General features: G+C 37.5%; 1 protein-coding gene and 1 pseudogene across 8 annotated transcripts in view; one reads left to right on the top strand and one right to left on the bottom strand.

Annotated features, from left to right (window-relative positions):
- Positions 1-18545, top strand: part of USP37 (ubiquitin specific peptidase 37) — a 90637-nt gene extending 72092 nt beyond the window's left edge. For 6 of the 7 annotated variants that reach the window (XM_079925220.1, XM_079925219.1, XM_079925217.1 and 3 more), the window contains 6 exons: positions 1507-1673; positions 4260-4320; positions 10456-10571; positions 12197-12266; positions 12992-13130; positions 13645-18544. In XM_079925220.1, coding sequence (XP_079781346.1) covers positions 1507-1673; positions 4260-4320; positions 10456-10571; positions 12197-12266; positions 12992-13130; positions 13645-13732 — 641 coding nt within the window. In that variant the 3' untranslated portion in view covers positions 13733-18544. Of the gene's footprint in view, positions 1-1506; positions 1674-4259; positions 4321-10455; positions 10572-12196; positions 12267-12991; positions 13131-13644 lie in introns of all 7 variants that reach the window. The other variant, XM_079925221.1, reaches the window with a different exon arrangement.
- Positions 5071-10439, bottom strand: LOC307188274 (ornithine aminotransferase, mitochondrial-like; annotated as a pseudogene). The gene is made up of 2 exons: positions 6528-10439; positions 5071-6184 (listed from the first exon to the last, which is right to left on the bottom strand). The product of its transcript is annotated as an ornithine aminotransferase, mitochondrial-like (transcript).
- Positions 18546-18996: the final 451 nt, after the last annotated feature.

Raw genomic sequence — 18996 nt, 5'->3', positions numbered from 1 at the left:
TTGAAACGCTCAACATCAACTAACTTTGAATATCATGGTTCCAAATTTCCAGAAGTGGTCTGATTTGGTTGATTCTTTCAGATATTCATTCCTGGTCCAGTAAGCTAAGGCCAGAGGGACAGGTGGGATCTTATACGCCACAGAGCTGCCCCTTGGAGGCTATGGAAAATTACATTCTCCAAGAATGGAGGAGTATAATTTTTTTTAATTGGAATCATACTGCTTTTTGCACTTAATAATATCCTGAGTTTCTTTTCCTCTTTTAATGAACATTCAGAATTAGTTTCAATGATAAATACTCAGTCAGCAAGTCAGTTCAATTAAAAAATGATGACTAGTTGCTGACTTAGAGTCTAAAACCAAGATGCTGTAAGCTTCAGAGTTGTCTGTGCTATAGAAAATTATCTACCATCTAAATGGTTACAATGCAGTATTGGGGCAGGTAAAGAGCACTTAGTAATTTTAAAACAATCCATGTGAAATAAATCTGTAAAGGTAGTTCTTGTTAACCAGTTGAATTCTTTTTATGAGAATTTCCTTAACTTACTAAGATGAAAATTTTTGCTTTGTAAAGTGTTTGAGAAGGGAGGGAGGGAAGGAAGTTCCTTCCTCTTCTCCCCACTCTTACCTATATTAAAAATAATGAAATTCAGATAACTAGAACAAAATTATGCCTATATTATTTATAATAATAATAATATTTATAATAATAATATTATTATTCCAGCTAGCCATAATCTAGAAATTGAGAATGAACAGAAAGAAATAAAAGGTTAATATTTTTTCTTACCTCCTTGGATGAATGTTTTAAATATATATGTTGTCATATACTTATATGCTACATGAGATGTTTATTACATATTTTATGTAGCTCTTTTGATTTAGAATATGTTCAAGGCTCATTTGATAATTAATGTAAAAACGCTCATATGACATACAGTGTAATAAATGGGAAAATCTCAGTACTTAGCTTAAGTATTCTATCCTAATTCTTACTTCATCTACCCTAAACAATACTTTATTCCTAGTACTTGGTCATGTGACATGACCTTTGAATATGGCTATTTATTCTTCTCCATCCTTAACCATAGTGTTTCTGATGATTGCTTAAGTTTCAGAACCATTGCTGTAGGTCAGTGTTTCTCAACCAAGGTCAGTTTTGTCCCCCAGGAGACATCTGACAATGTCACTTTTGGTTGTCACAACTGGGGAGTGTGGGGTTGCTACTGGCATGTAGTACGTAGGGGTCAGGAATATTGCTAAACACTATACAGTGTACAGGGCAGCCCTTCTCCCCACACCAAACAAAAAATTATCCCACCCAAAATGTCAGTAGTGCTGAGATTGAGAAACCCTGATCTAGATATGTAGTAAGGTGAGATTGTGTGTCCCAAGCAGGTATGTCTGAGGTTAGGATACATTACTCTTTGAACAGTGCATGACACTCTAGTGCAGAGTTCAGTTTATAAGAGGATATCCCAGTTATGTTATGTTCTGCTTCCTCAGATCCTGCCAGTTTTACCGAGATAACTAAAGACTGTGATGAGAATAAAGAAAACAAAACTCCAGAAGGAACTCAAGGAGAGGTTGATTGGCTCCAGCAGTATGATATGGAGCGTGAAAGGGAGGAACAAGAGCTTCAGCAGGCATTGGCTCAGAGCCTTCAAGAGCAAGTAAGAGATATTTATATTGCTACTTTCTCCATACCTATCTTTTCCAAGAAATAGAACAATAATAATAGTAAAAAACATTTGTTAAGCACTATGTGTCAGGCATTATTCCAGGTGATTTACATACGGTGAACCACTGAGCCACCAAAACAAAGTAAACTTGTTTGGGGCTTTTGCCTTGGGTTTGGAACAGAAACATTGGTCCTTTTTCTTTTTTAAAAAACCTAAATGCAAAAAAATGTCTTGTTGGTTACCTCCTATTACTATAATTTATTGCACACTAAAGCAAGACGAGTTGTTAGAGATCATCCCTAGTCCAACTTTATTTTGCAAGCAGTTGAAACAGCCGGTATACCATGATGATTTTATCATTAATATTTTAAGGCAAAATGTTTGTTTTGGTCATTTTCTCACAATATGAATCCTTTCCTATGAATTATTTGAACATAAAATTCTCAGGAATATTATCTGAATTTTTAGATTTTAGTCATAGACTAACATTTATCTGCTCTTTTCTTTATGTAGTTGTCTATTCTTCAATTTTTAGTTCTTTATGCTTATATTTGCCAAAGCTGGTTAATTTGCACTGTTGCAGTCAGCTGAGGTATCTGACTAAAAGGTGATATTTTGATGGTTATCTAATCCTATACAATACATGTTAGTAATAAAAATTTGCCAAGACTCCCTAGAATGAATGCACAATTTTAGTGTTTGCAAATATCAGATTAAGAGATCTAATGTCACTAGAATATTGGGCCTTAATTTAAACTGCACATTAATATTATCTAGGGAGCTCTAAAAAAATACTGATGCCTGGGTTGTTCTGCCCCTCAGAAATTCTGATGTAATTGATCTGGAGTGTGGTCTGGCATCTAGATTTCTTTTTTTTTTTTAATAAGGGTTTTTTTTTAAAGAAAAAAAAAAAAGAAAAACTTCCCCCAGTGATTCTAATGTGCAGCCAAGGTTGAGAACTCCTGCTTTAAAACTATTTCAGAGCCACCTGCTCTGTATCCTTTTATTGATATTTATAAGAAGTACCTCCCTGGTTGCCTTGTCATCAAGATGTGTATATGTCAAACTATCTTACAAATAACATATAGTAATCATTTGTTATAGAAAACTTAGTGTAAAAGGCCATGGTTTGGTTTCTTAACAATAGTTCCTTATAGTGCAGAAAAAGAAAAAATTCAGCAACCCTCCTTTTCTTAGACAAAAGACATATATTTTTCTTGTCAGCTGACCCATTTAAAACTATCTTATTTTTCTCAGATATGAGGATAGGATCATGAGATGAAGTTTCTTTAGTTTGGTATACCTGCATCATTCTATTAATTACTAAAAGAGAGTCCTTTACCTTGTTTCAGCATAGACTTTATATACTTGGATAAATTTAAGTAATCATATTTCCTCTTAGAGATCACCTCTGTAACTTTCTTGAACACAGTATTATTGCTCCCAGGACTATAATGCAGAATAGCTCATTCTAAGCTTCTTATACATTTAAGTAACTTTAACAACAAGTCTAGAATTGAGAAAAGTATAAAACAATTTTTTTTTTTTACTCATACATCCTTTGTAAGTTATCTTTTCTCTGAAAATGAGAGGGAAATTTTTTTTTTGTAATAAACATTTTCCTATTCCTTTTATAATGAGTCATCTTTGAGACATTTTCAGAGGTACAATTTTTTTCTAAGAAAACCTCGTATGTATTAGAAAAGCAACAGTCAGCAGCATTCATTTAGTATTTACCAAGCTTCTTTTACGTGTTTAGGTTTCTTTAACAAGAATAAAAAGAGAAATCTGTGAATAATATGTTGCGGAAATATTGTTTATCTTTTTTTTTTTTTTTTTTTTTTTTTTTGCGGTACGCGGGCCTCTCACTGTTGTGGCCTCTCCCGTTGCGGAGCACAGGCTCTGGACGCGCAGGCTCAACGGCCATGGCTCACGGGCCCAGCTGCTCCGGGGCTTGCGGGATCTTCCCAGACTGGGGCACGAATCCGTGTCCCCTGCATTGGCAGGCGGACTCCCAACCACTGTGCCACCAGGGAAGCCCAATATTGTTTATCTTGATGTCATAGGCATAGGGTCTGTGCTAGAGCCAGCTCCCTGTCAGCTTAGGAGAGCCCACTATACATACTTCGCAAATCTGCATTCATAGTCACATTGGTAGCTTAAAATTGGCCATGGTAGGAGTATTTATACCAAGGAACATGGCAAATCCTGTAAATCAGGGGAAGAAAAGAGAGCTATTCACTAAGTATCTGCTATGTTCCAGGTATCTCATACATGTTAGAAGAAAAGGGAATTACATCATAATGTCACATTGAATGGCTTTTGGTTGGCAAGCCAAGCATCACTAACTAGAAAAGATAGCATTTAAGCCTTTTTAACCCCCAGGATTTTGTTTTAGGAAGACAGTGTTGGAAAAAGTAAAGAACTTCTCCACATCCCTCAAGAGGTCATGTTCCAAACATCCATAAGATTATAGAAAACATTAGCAAATACTTTCAGAGCAGTGGATTTTATCCTCATTAAATAAGTTTAATCAATACTTCTTTAAATACCTTAGTTTTGTTCTTATCCGTTTAGGAGGCTTGGGAACAGAAAGAAGATGATGACCTCAAAAGAGCTACGGAGTTAAGTCTTCAAGGTATGGAGATTAATTACATTCTTTTAATATGCTGAAATGTATCACACACAGAAGAGCATATAAAATGTTTTTGTTATTTTTAATAACAGTAACAAATTTGAACACCTCCCAGGTAAAGATATAGAACCTTAGAAGTTACCTGTATACGCCTTCCCTTCCCTCCCTCCCAAAGGAAACCACCGTTCTAAAATTTGTATTCATCATTAGCTTACATTTAAAAAATAATAATAATGTTACCATGCATATTCATACTCCTAAACAATACTTCTTTGACATTTTAAATATGAGCTTTATTTTAAAGTTAAAGAAACACTGAAAATAAACACTTTTTACAAATTATATCAAACACTTAAAACATAATCTGGAAATGTTAAACATTAATTCTTAATTCAAAATAATGACATTCATAGAGTACATCCTGGTGCTGGCCAATATGGAGTTTACTTAAATCTAGTAGATTTTATGTAAGCTTAACCATTAATCCTTCCTAAAATTCGGTGATTATGATTCAACTTTATAAGGTTAAGCAAGTCTTCTGTGTAATACCCTCATATAACTTTTTCAAATACAAACATTTATACCAGCAAGGAAATTATTAAAACATATATAAACTATGCTGAGGGGCTTGATTAAAAGGCTTTCTATATAGAGAGAGGCATCTCACCTTAGAAAGCACACACACACACAAAACCACTTAATTGAATATAAGATGCCAGGACATTCTTTTAGTCATGTTACACAGCACACTGCACATTTATAAGTGTCATTCTATTATGTATGAACTGAAAACATATATTTTTTAAAAGCCCTTGCCACAAGGGAGTGGAATATACCTGCATTAAGCACAGAAACGCAGAGCTTTTTACAGGATGTCAACTGACTGCCTGTCTCCAGCTGGCTACCAGGCGCCACTGAAAACTGTCACCACCCTCAGAAAGGCAAGATGTTCTTGTTAATGATGTCCATGGCCTCCAGAATCTCCTCCTCCTTGATCACAAGCGGAGGTGCAAACCTGATGATATCACCATGGGTTGGCTTGTCCAGAAGTCCATTATCTCGAAGTCACAGACATACCTTCCAAGCATCACAGTCTTTGGTTTCTCTAATAACAATAGCATTTAATAATCCTTTTCCTCTTACAGCAGTTACAATATCAGAAGGTAGCTTCATGCGTTCATTTCTCAAGATGATACCCATTTGTCTGCATTTTTCAGCAAGGTTTTCTTCTTCCAAAACCTCAAGGGCTGTGATGGACACTCGGCAGCCTAGTGGATTGCCACCGTACATAGAACCATGTTCCCCTGGTTTAATGGTCAACATTATTTCATCATTATACAACACTGTGGATACAGGGTATAAACCACCAGAAAGTGCCTTTCCTAGAAGAACTGTATCAGGTCTGACATTTTCGTGATCAATAGCCAGCCAGCTACCAGTTCTGGCCAATCCTGTCTGTATTTCATCAGCAATAAACAGAGCCTGGTGCTGGGTTTAGAGCTCTTGCACACCCACAAGGTAGCCTGGATCCAGAACAACAACGCCTGCTTCACCCTGAGTTGGTTCCACCATGAACGCCACAACATTTGGATCCTGAAGTGCACGCTCAAGAACAGGCAGATCATTATATGGAGTGATTTCAAAACCTGACATAAATGGTCCAAAACCATTGTAACTGGTTGGGTGTGTGGAACTGGAGATTGCTGACAATGTTCTACCCCAAAAGTTTCCGGCTGCAAAAAACAATCTTTGGGATACCCTTCTCAGTAGTATATCCCCATCTCCGAGTAAGTTTGCAAGCACTCTCTCCAGCCTCCACTCCTGTAATCATAGGAAGAACTTCGTAGTAGTTCAAAAGTTTAGTAACATACTCTTTTTTTTTTGTCTGCGTTGGGTCTTTGTTGCTGGACTCGGGCTTTCTTTAGTTGCAACGAGCGGGGGCTACTCTCTTGCGGAGTGTGGGCTTCTCATTGCGGTGGCTTCTCTTGTTGTGGAGCACAGGCTCTAGGTGTACGGGCCTCAGAGTTGTGGCACGTAGGCTTCAGTAGTTGTGGCTCGCGGGCTCTAGAGCGCCGGCTCAGTAGTTGTGGCACACGAGCTTAGTTGCTCCACGGCATGTGGGATCTTTCTGGAACAGGGCTCAAACCCATGTCCCCCTGCATTGGCAGATGGATTCTCAACCACTGTGCCACCAGGGAAGCCCTAGTAACATACTCTTTGTATTCACCAGGCATGTTGTTGTAGAAAGCTCTAGACGTTAAGGTCACTTTATCCACCTGACTTTTCGAAGCATTCAGTCTTTGGATGACAGTGCCCTTGGTTGATAGCACTGTAAGCACTCAGAAAGTCAAAATATTTTCTGCCTTCTAAATCCCATATGTAAATACCTTTTCCTCTCTCCAGGGCTACAGGTAAAGGGTGGTAGTTGTGGGCACCATATTTAGATTCCCATTCAAAAATGTAATAAGAGGATGGAGGGCCTTGGACTGTGTTTTTAGTTGCAGCAGATGTATTGGGTTGGTCAAAAAGTTCATTCGAGTTTTTCCGTACCATCTTGCAAACTTTTTGGCCAACCCAATAGCAGAAGCCACTGAAGAATGAATTCCACGGTGAAGGACAGCAACAGTCTGCACATGTGCTAGTCTGGAAAACATGATGTCCTTCAAGTAGGAATATCACCAACCATCCCTTCTTCCCACAGTTCAGATTAGAATACAGATTTTTAACCCAAGATCCAGGAGTGGTCTTCACAGGGTCCAGTAACTCCTGGCAGCACCTCCAAGACTAGCTCAGGACACGTGGCATCAACTGAACAGCTGCCCTAAACAATGTATTTTTTTAATTTTGAAAAGTGAAATAGCAAGGACAGTCTATCTGTAATCCACCTGTATGACAGAGCAATACTGCCACTGTTAAGACTGCTAGGAGAAGATAATGTGACTTCAGTTTCCCCGTGAATTTACAAGAGCTCACTCTGGGGAAGCCAGTGAGCAAAGTCGTGAATGAGTATTCAAAAGCATAAGGTTCACCATAGTCAGGGCATTTGGCAGAACTAATTTATGGACCATGTGCTGGAAGTCTACCAGAGCAGGTAGTCACGGGAAGTGAGCTAACTGTATTTTCTAAGATCACTCTGGTCTTTCTCTGGCTGTGAGAAATAGATTAAAGCAAAACACTTTGCTGGTATAAAATGAGTGTTCTAGGCTGATCTAGACAGCAGGGCATGGTGGAGAGAGCAAGAGTTTCACTGGCAGATGGTTGAGACAGTTACAAAGAAGAATTCAAGCTAGGCTCACATAGGCATTCTGTCCTCACATTTAAAAGATGGTACAATGGTGGTGATGAATGGCTGTCTCAAGTCATATTGTTCCAGTCTGGACTGGTTGCCCTCTACATCCATGCGCAGATATCTTGAGATCTCCCTAACCATTCTCCGGGGGATTCCCTCTGATTCGCTCTTTTGTTTGAATCTCCCATTTCCTGTATGACTCTTTTCTCATCCTTTGTGTACTTATGCTTTGATGGAGAACATCCCCAGTAGTTTTCTTGAAGAAGAGGGGATGTGACTTAGATTTTTTGGAGGACTTGAAAGTTTCATTCTGCCCCAGTATTTGACTGATAGTTGGTCTGAATATAGAATTCCGGGTTTACAATCATTGTAAAAGCATTGTTTCCCCCCACCTTCATGCTGCTGGGCAATGACAAAAGTCTTGTTTGCTGGGTTGCTGTATGAGAAGTCTAAAGCTGTTCTTTATTCTGATGTGACATCTTTTTTTTCTGAAAGCTTATAGGATCTTCTCTTTGTTTCCATTGTGATTAAGTTTCACAGTGATGTGCCTTGATGTGTGTCTGTTTCATCCATTTCTGCTGGGCACTTAGAGGATTATTTTAATCTAGAAACTTTTGTCCTTCAGTTCTAAGAAATTTTCACTGATTTCCTTCATTCTACCTCCTCTCTTTTCACTTTTTGAAACTCCTATTATTCAGACGTCCTAGTCTGATCCTCTTAATTTTCTCATCTCTTCTGTTTTCCATTTTTTTGTTATTTTGCTGTACTGCCTGGGAAGTTTCTCTGACGTTATCACCAACTCCAAACTTTTTTTTAGTATTTTATTTCTATCATATTTCTAATTTTCAAGAAGTGGTTTTTGTGATTGTTACTTTTTTATAACATTTTGGGGTGGGGGTTTTCAGAGAAGTAATACCATCTCAACTCTCTGAGGATATTAAATATGGTTCATTTTTTTGTTTATTTGACATTTCCATCTCCCTGAATAGATTCTCTTTTCTCCAGATTGCTCTGTCCTGTGTGTTTATTATGGTCTTTATATTCCTTGTTAGAGTCTTTTTTCAGTTATCTAGTAATCCTTGGCTGTCGGCTCATGATTAAGAGTAGGGGACTAGCAGAAACTAACACACCATTGTAAAGCAATTATACTCCAATAAAGATGTTAAAAAAAAAAGAAGAGTAGGGGACTAAAAAGATGATTGGAAGCTCTGAGTATATGAATAGCTAGGACTTGTCAACTTTGAGCTTTACAGGGATTTACTGTTTGGGGGATGATGTTAATATTTTAGGCCTTCCCTTGGGCTGGTAAGATTCCTAAAGAAAGTTTTCTAGTCTCTTGCCCTTGACTACAGGTAAAAGATGTGGCTGCCAGAGTTCTAGAAGCCAAGTATAGGCATAGGGCTGGGGGTGGGGATGGGAGTTATATTCATCTTTCAATATGCACACTGTCACCTACTCCCCTGTTTTCAGTATGGTACTCCCCTGTGCCTGGAATCCTCCAATCCAGAGACTGTTTTACCAACTCTCCAGAGAGCAAAGCTGCTGACTTCTGTCATTGCCCAGGAGCATGAAGTAAGGGGAAGTGGATCTAGGAGTCTGTAACTCAAACAGCTTTCACCTAATTCTTATTTTTTTTTAATTAATTAATTTATTTATTTTTATTTTTGGCTGTGTTGGGTCTTCATTGCTCTGCGAGGGCTTTCTCTAGCCGCAGAGAGCAGGGGCTACTCTTCGTTGCGGTGCACGGGCTTCTCATAGTAGTGGCTTCTCTTGTTTGTGGAGCACGGACTCTAAGCACGTGGACTCAGTAGCTGTGGCTCGCGGGCTCTAGAGCGCAGGCTCAGTAGTTGTGGCGCACAGGCTTAGTTGCTCCGCAGCATGTGGGATCTTCCCAGACCAGGGATTGAACCCATATCCCCTGCATTGGCAGGTGGATTCTTAACCACCGCGCCACCAGGGAAGCCCCACCTAATCCTTATTTTTATCCTCTTCTTAGCCTCCAGTTTTAGAGGTACCAGCTATTTCCAAGTTGTATGTCTTTTGAGGACTCTGTAATACAAATTGGATTGGTTCTCAACTTTTCCATTACTGGCTTAGGTTTGACTTTCTTAGGTCTGCTAAGTCAGTCACCCCTCTATATTTCAGAGTCCAGAATTTTGATACTGTAGTCTCTTCCTGTTCTTCCCATTCTTAAGTGTTCATGTCTTTTAAACAACTCTATAAAACAAAGAGTCATTTATGCACAGATGCTCCTGGGATTCTTTATTTGAAGCCATTAGTAAAGATGGATTCTTCCAGTGGAAACACATTATTAAGAAGAAAAATTGGACCTTGAATTTGTTTGTTTAGTATTCTAGGTAAAACTTAGGAGTTTAAGGTTGGATTTCCATTATTTTTGTTAAATTTCAGAGTATGATTTAATGTTGAAAAAATGAAAGGATGTTGATCTTCTTATGGTCTCTCTTCTGTCAGATAATTTATGTTTGCTGGTGGCACCTATAATATACACCAAGTGTGTCAAATCTAACATATAGTTTATATAATAGAGAATTCAGTGAAATTGGATTATCTGTAATTTTTTTGTCACTTTTATTCCTTTCTTAAAAGAGTATTATCCCCTTTCATATAAATATATTTAAAACAAAAGGGAACATTTCTTTTACAGATAACTGGTGCCTGAATTTTTATTCCCTAGAGTAAGCTGGGTGAATTGGAACCCTAATAATAATATGTTTTATGTTTCTTAGAATGATAAAATGTGTACTTCAAGCTGTTTTGTACCTTCCCAATCGTATCTCTTTGTGTCTATTCCAAGAACTTTTACAAGACTTTGTCTTTGTGTTCTTCAGAGTTTAACAACTCTTTTCTGGATTCAGTGGGCTCTGATGAGGACTCTGGAAATGAGGATGTTTTAGATATGGAGTATACAGAAGCTGAAGCTGAGGAACTGAAAAGAAATGCTGAGGTGGGTGATGTTATATTATATTCCCTTTGTAGGTCAAGTTGTCAGTACTACTCCTGTTGTTCCTTATCTTCAAAAGCCCCACTATCAGTGTCCATTGCAGGTCCCCTTCTGCCCCTTTGGCAGCCATCAAATGGTCTTCACTTTCTCTTGGCCTTTGCTCCTCATTTCTTACACAGAAGATTCAAAACAAAATGAAAAAAACAAAAAAACCCACACATTCTGATCACCTTATGTGCGTGTTAGGTAATAACTTAGTAATAGTTCTCAAAGTCATATGTATATTAAATCACCTTCAGTTCTACCAAAACTATTTTATCTTTAAGGTTAAATACTAAAAATAGTTGATTGTTACTCAATAAAAACTGTTGATGACATTAACTAGAGCACTTGAAATCTATTTTTACCCTAAATAATTGCTTTTTTCCCATTTTCCAAATTTTTTATAATTTTAATTACCCAGGATCCCACTATTCTAACACAACTACTGTTAGCATTTGATATATTCTTTTATCATCCCTACCCCAAAGTACCCCAAGTATGCTTTTAAAGTCATAGAATAAGTACAGTTTTTATCCTACTTGTTAAAGACTATAAGCGTTTTATTTTTAATGGCTATACTGTATTCCATCAATGAACATGCTATTTATTTTATTTAATTTTTAGTTAACATTGAGCATTTAAGTTGTTTTTTTTTCATTATAATAAATATAGAGGAACTGTATATGATTGTAGTGTTTTCTATATTAGGATTTTCTTCTTTAAGGAAATTCCCAGAAATAAATTACAGCATCAAAGTTTTTGAACATTTTAATGGTTTCTGGCTTACCTATAAACTATATTTCTTCCCCAAGTTGTATCTTATAGTGCTGCCTGAACTGTGTATGATTGTAATGTTTTCTATATTAGGATTTTCTTCTTTAAGGAAATTCCCAGAAATAAATTACAGCATCAAAGTTTTTGTACATTTTAATGGTCTGGCTTACCTATAGCTATATTTCTTCCCAAAATTATATCTTATAGTGCTGCCTGAAGTCCATGAATATCACTTTTCAGTTTTGTTTTACTTTTCTGCTAATAATATTTTAATAGCATTTCAAAAAATATTTAAAATGTAAAAGTTCATCCATAATCCCTACAGCAACACAGCAACTCTTTTCATTTTTTCCATTCTGTTTTTCAGTACTTAGCCATTAACATATCTATTTTATAGAGCTATAGTTATGTGTTTTCATGTAAGTTTGAAAAACAAGTTAACATGTTGCTGACCCACATATTTTTTCTTTCAATAACTGAATGATACTGTACTGAGTTGATATACCAGTAACCATTTAACTATTACTGAGCGTATTGTTAGTTCCAAATTTTCATTATTATGGATAATGCTGCAGTGAATAATTATATACATATATACTGTTTCCTTCTTTTGCATTATTAAGATAAATTCTTGGGGAGTAGAATTCTTGGGTTAAAGGATATGAACAATACCGACCACTGGGTTTTTTAATTGAGTCTAACCCCCCACACATTGAAACTTTGCCATGTCAGCTTTGATAATAAATTTAAAATTAGTGTTTTGCTTGTATTCAGTTGAAGAGTTGAAAGTCATACCCACTTCTATTTTCCAGACAGGAAATCTTCCTCATTCCTATCGGCTCATCAGTGTTGTCAGTCACATTGGTAGCACTTCTTCTTCAGGTAAATGGACATTAAGATTTTAGCATTTTATAAATGGACTAGCCAGCATTTACTCCTTATTGGGTTGCTCTGAGCCTAGCTTTGTGAGGTGTGAGTTAAACGCATCAAGAAAAACTTTGAAATCTTTTCTTTGATCACACTAAGTGTGAATTGTGTTAATAGGTACAACTGTTTTGATTTCTCTATTCACCTGTGACCCAAATGTCCCTAAACAAAATATATTTATCAAGAAAGTTGTCCTGGTATAGTAAGGTGAAATGGGGTTGGCTGTTTCTCTTTCTGAAGCTTCCTGTCCCTGCGAAAAATTCAACATATATATTTTTTAATTTATTATTTTATTTATTTAGTTTTGGTTGTGTTGGGTCTCCGTTGCTGTGCACGGGCTTTCTCTAATGCAGCGAGCGGGGGCTACTCTTCGGTGCGGTGCGCGGGCTTCTCATTGCAGTGGCTTCTCTTGTTGTGGAGTGTGGGCTCTAGGTGCGCGGGCTTCAGTAGTTGTGGCACACGGGCTCAGTAGTTGTGGCTTGCGGGTAGAGCACAGGCTCAGTAGTTGTGGTGCACGGGCTTAGTTGCTCTGCAGCATGTGGCATCTTCCCGGACCAGGGCTCGAACCCGTGTCCGCTGCACTGGCAGGAGGATTCTTAACTACTGCACCACCAGGGAAGCCCCTTCAATACGTTTAAAAAAAATAAATAACCTTAATTTTAAGATTTTATTTATTTCAGGTCATTACATTAGTGATGTGTACGACATTAAGAAGCAGGCTTGGTTTACTTATAATGACCTAGAGGTATCTAAAATCCAAGAGGCTTCTGTGCAGAGTGATCGAGATCGAAGTGGTTACATCTTCTTTTATATGCACAAGTAAGAAACTTTGCCTGATCTGAAGCCGTGGGCTAAAAATCACTTGAATTCTTTTTTTTTTTTTTCTTTAAGGATAAAATGTTCCCATCAGTTAATTGGTTGAGATTTATGATTTTTATTGTCTTTGCTTAGGGTTCATGTCTTGGTATTTCCAAAATATTTTTTCTCTTAACTCACACAGTAGAATCTAGGTATAGAACTTAAGATCTTTTTATGATGGAAGCTGTCCTGTCATAAAACTTTTTGATCTTTCATTGTATCAGCTAGCAGATCTGAGTTATATGGATAGGAACTACATAGCATTTCTATCAAAGCTAGCTATTGCCATTCCCCCCTAAGTATTTTTAAGAATCGGCACATGGGGTTAAGATGGTAATAAAATGAATGAGCTGCTTATTTAATAAAATTTAGGCATCATGGGATTATGCAGCCTTTATCAATGTTTATTTTCTGTCTATCCTCTGTCTCTGTTCACTGAATTTCCTATTTAACTTTTTATTTGTTTTATTTTAAGGGAGATCTTTGATGAGCTGCTGGAAACAGAAAAGACCTCTCAGGCACTTAGCATGGAAGTGGGAAAGACCACTCGTCAGGCTTCATGAGGAACAAACTCCTGGGTTGGCAGTGTGCACTGCATATTCTCTCTTACTGCCACCCACTTCTCTTTCCTCTGCCCGAGGAGAATTTAGAACTCTACTTGATGCGGGAGCAACAAACAGCTCAGGGCCAAACCAAAAGACGAAAATTGCAATTCTGCAGAACGCTCCATATTAATTGTTTTATGGAAACTTTGGTCTCACATCTGTAGCTGATTATCCTTTTTTTCTCCTACAAGAGTGGCACTTCCTTTTGTCTTAGGAATACATGTTGTAAATATATATATATGTACATACACACACACACATATATGTGGAATGAATGGAGCCTTAAAGAGTTAGGATAGCCCACCAGAGTATGCCTGCTCAGAATTAATAGCACAGCAGTTTGGAAACTAAATGAAGTTGTCAAAGAGTCCATTCACCTGAAAAATGTGTGAAGATATACATATCATTTGGCATTTAGCTTTTCTGTTCCTTGAGTAGTTTCACTCACGTTTGTAATCTTTCATGTGTGTTTCCTATTAGTAAAGTTCACTGGAAAGCCAGCTCTCCATGTTACACTAATGACAGTTTGTCCTCCTGACAAAGGAGGGACATTTCTGCCACCTGACTTGAGGAGCTTTTTTAAAAAAATTATTTCATGGATTCGTAATGCTTTTGCTGTTTACATGCAGTCCCAAGAAATGGATTGTTGGTGCTTTGGAATGTGTTATGTTCCCACATTTGGTATTCATTGTACACTTTGTATTTTCTTTAAAGAGATTCCTTCACACAGTATTTTCATTGTATATCATCTATATTATTACCATGGTGAAGATAGAATCTTTTATTTTTCTTCTGTGTCATTCTTCCATGGAGCAAGCATTACCCTAACAGACTGCAGCCAAAACTTTAAGAGGTAGGAAAGTGATGTTGTCCCAATTGGGACTCCCCTACAAGATTACCTAGAGAATATGAAGAATGCTAGCATCTCTGTCTCCCATACATAGTGAGGTCAGGAGGAGTATTCTTGTGTTAAAGCTGAAACTCTGGACCACTAAAGCTGAAAGCCCTGCTTCAAGGGTGAAATTAAGCACATGAGCTATAGGATAAAGCTTAAACATATAACCATTTGCTGTCTGGCTTTGCCCTTAAAACAGGATGAGAATTAAAATATCATTGGTTTAAGTAATTCCAAGAACTAACAAATAACAAAGGTGCATAATTATCTTACTTTTTAGGTGCTTTGAGTTGAGGTTAAATGGGCTCAACATTAAGTGCTATGTTAGTCACTCAGCTGACATAACCAGCTTGGTTAAGCAGCTTGTGAAACCATATAAAGAATGAGTTTGAGAGTAGAATTTTGTTCCTAAAATAATTTTGTGAGCCCTGGAATCATTAGGATCACACAGAGTTAAGTATAGCAAAATGAAACCTTCAACATTTTCTTTCATTTTTAAGTCCAGCATCACAGAAGATGTAACATTTTTTCTGGAAGATTGCCTTAAGAGAGCTCCAGCCCTACTCTTGAAACTTGGATGTGTTCTGACATAGTAACCTATTCTAAAATATTGAATCTTTGAATTGTAAATGGCCCCAGCACTTTTGCTTAACTACTGATAAAAGCTTTGTCTCCTACCATTTACCTACCTGTTAAGGTAGTGAACCTTCCAAAGTGGTACGGTGGTAGGATATGCAGGAGCAGTATAGAGCAGAGGAAAATACTTGTTTAAAAAACTAGCTTTAAAATTTTTGTTTATTTCCACTGGGGAGCCATTTTATTTTTTTCTTGGAAATAACTGGTTTTCTCATATGTGAGTGAAGTGATAATCAAATTCTTTAGCTGTTTATTACTTCTCTGTGTCTGTATTTGAGAGCTTTTGAGAGATGCTGTTAAAAATGATTGGGATGATTTGACATGAGTGGGTGCATTTAGGGCATTTAAACAAATAGATGTAATGCCATAAACCTAGGTTGCCCATGAAGTACCCTCGTTTGACTTGCTTTTCATCGCTTGTGTGTGTGTATGGTTTAGAAGTACACTTGGCTTGAACCTAATTTGATTTGCTCTTCATGTCTTAGGCAGGAATTATTAGTTGAAAAAAGTAGATGAATTATGTCACTGCTCATATACTTGCAAGTTTGGGACTTGAAATTTCCTTGACGTCTGTCCATTGTTTTGGCCTGGTCAGCCTTCCTCTCTCCCTTCACTCCTTCAACTATTACCCCTTTCACTACAGAGTTACTTTCTCATTTTGGTTCAGTGAAGGATTAATGACTATACGTGGAGAGTTCAGCTGGACCATGTTGATGGAGTTTGTTGTTTTTTTCAGCTGACTGTATATATTTAAAAATTACAAGTAGATAATATTTTTTGTGCAGTTTGCTCAGAATTGGGGAATGGGGCATTTGGCATGTTGGTGCCTGAAAGGGACAAGTTAGATAGGGACAGAGAGCTTCAGTTCCAGGCAGCTTGCACAATAACTAATGTTCCTATTGAAAATACCAAATATGTTACTTTAAATGACTTTGAATTGGAACTTGACAGTTCTTAGTTCTACACACAACTGATCTTAATTGGAATTTTTTGGAAGGGAAAGCTAAACTAAAACTTGTTGATTATTATCACCTAATATTATTACAGAGGATTGGAAAGTTGCATGTGCCAGGTGCTGCTATCACTTTAGAAGCCCTGACTATAATTTAGGCCTATAAGGAGATAGATTCTGTTTTGTAGGGAATATATTTATGTGTACAGACTCAGAAGTTCTGTTTCAGCAAGATAGAATAAGAAGCAAGTCCATGAATTATTCTTCTATTTATATTTTGATTCCAAGAGCTACTTGTTTACTTGCCATGGTCTGTTAATTTCAGGCCTAACTTAATGGCTCAATAACAAATGTACATGTGTTTACATCTTAAGAAGCATGCAGTGATGCTTAAAGATCAGTTTATTAACTCTGGGAGGCAAATACTAGACTAGACATTTCTTTATTTCTCTCCTTGATCAAGTGTAAAATCCTTCTAAAAGAGAAACTTTAAGAATTAAAACCTCAGCAAGTGAATTCATGAATTTACCTATTCTTCCATATTGCAGTTACCATTATGTAACTCTATAAATATAGCTCTACACATGTATAGCTAGTTGTATAATGAAAATTATTCGGAAACACCTAAATTAAAGAGATTCTTGGCAGTATCTCATATGTAGTGGAGCATTCTGAGTGTAGAGAGAGCATGGGCGTTGAAAACATACAGGAGAAAAAGGTAGTTTGTAAACTCATTTGTGATCTACTGAACAGAGATAATATTAAAACAAATAAAAATATTACCCTTTTTCCTCTTTCTTCTCTGTCTAAATCGACTACAGTGGATGCTCTTAGTCATCCAGCCATTTTTGCCCTTTTGTTTTAAATCGGGGAAACAGAGCTGGATCTCCAAGTACATGTGGATCTTGTGTATACCTGGAGATTTTTAGAAAAATCAACACCCAGTACTAGATGCAAGTCACATAAAAGTGTCCCCCCCCCAAAACAGAAACATCTTTTTCCTCCTCCCCATCTTGCTTTACACCGAGTAATGCTCTTTAAGTGTGTACAAAAACTAAACAGATTTCTGCCCTCTAACATCTTTCTAGTGCATTACTTCAAAATTCTAATTTTGTCTCTATCAATGTCTTATTAACATCTGAAAAAAGATATATATTTATTTTATTGGAAAACTATAGTTTGTTAGGCCTTGAGAGTTTCGTGACAGGTTTCTTTTGTGGTGTCTCACCACGACCACTGACTTCTTTATGGCATGCTTTGATTACTAAACTTCAGGCAGTCTCTTTTGTTGTATCATATTTACACACAATTAGTGTTTTCCTTTCCATGTGTACTATGTGTCTGAGGTTTTGAAGTTTTTAATAAAAAATGTGCCAGTATGAATACAAGCAGTTGATTTCAGTAATTTGGACTTAAAGTGCAGAGGTTTGAAGTAGAGACGTGTCCACTGGTGTCAGAATAGAGTGGATGAAGGTCTGCATCAGGACTGGAGTTCGTTAGGTCCATTGCCAAAACAGAAGAGCAGTCATCTGAAGTGGTCTGTTTCAAGAACAGAATGGGTGGAAGAGTGAGACACAGTGGTTGTACACACCTCTCGTCTTTAGGTTTCCCTCCCTCTCTTTTCCTTCCATCCCCATCTTCTCTGGCCTATTGTCAGTGTTGTTTATTTATGCTACAGAGAGGAGAACAGAAGTAAGCTTCCTACACTTTGCCTAGTTGAGCCACTACTAGGTTTGCTGGCAGCTTTGGCCACATTATTTGTGAGGTGATTTTCTTTCTTTGTGTTCAGAGTGACTTTTGATTCTGATTCTTTATGTTGTTTTGTATGGAGCGGCACTTTATCTGTGTTTTAGCAGAACTGTTCCTCTGTACCCTGTACGGTTTTTGTTTCCTTTTTAAATTATGCATAGAGTTTTTTGTGTGTGAAATTAAAGCCTTTATTAACCTTGTGTTGGTTCAACTGTTATTTCTGAAAAGGACATATTCTTGCAGACACTTAACCAGTTGTTGAAGTTGTGGAAATCACCTTCTGTTGGCCTTCTGACTTGGACTTTCAAGCGCACTGTTACACCTTAAAGGGAGTGAGATGGGAAACTAGGTATGGCTGAGTCAGCACCAGCGTCCGGTGGACTTCATCTGAGGAGCCTGTGAAGCTTTGCAGAGGTTCTGGATAACAGTTCTAAACCCAGCATGGGCCTTAACTGTGCTCTTCCTTTGCCTTATTATTAAGAGTACCAGAGAGGGGGGTGAGATAGCATTTGCATTTCATACTTGCTGTTAGGCCTCAAGCCTAGGCCTAGTGGGTATGTTGCTCTCGCTGGGTACTGGTTAGTGAGTATTTTGAAACCTCCTAAATAGGGCCATCACCTGGGCCATTCAGCTCTTTCAAAGAATGGGTCCCTTTAACATCACCTGAGGAAGGCAGTAAGAAAAGTATATGTGAAAAGGAAAAGCCATTGCTCTCGGAAAGATACAAAACTGCAAAATGCTTAAGCCCACCTGCCATAATTAAAAATGAGTCACGATAAAAGCCTAGGGAAGGCTCTTCCATGAAGTGTTGGGCTGCTCTTCTAAGAAGGGAAAGCTCTAGAACAGGATGGTTTAAAAGTAATGCAACACCCAGGATAAAAAAAAAAATGCAACCACCTTCTTCAGAGCTGAAATTGGCACCACAGGCTCCTTATGGAGGAATCATCTTTCTGGAGGAATAGGTAGATTACTAAACAGAAGTGGCATTGC

This window comes from Stenella coeruleoalba (genome assembly GCF_951394435.1).
Source record: "Stenella coeruleoalba genome assembly, chromosome: 6".
Classification (NCBI taxonomy): Eukaryota; Metazoa; Chordata; class Mammalia; order Artiodactyla; family Delphinidae; genus Stenella; species Stenella coeruleoalba.
The sequence above is the reverse complement of the archived record's forward strand: the minus strand, read 5'-3'. Positions and strand labels throughout refer to the sequence as shown.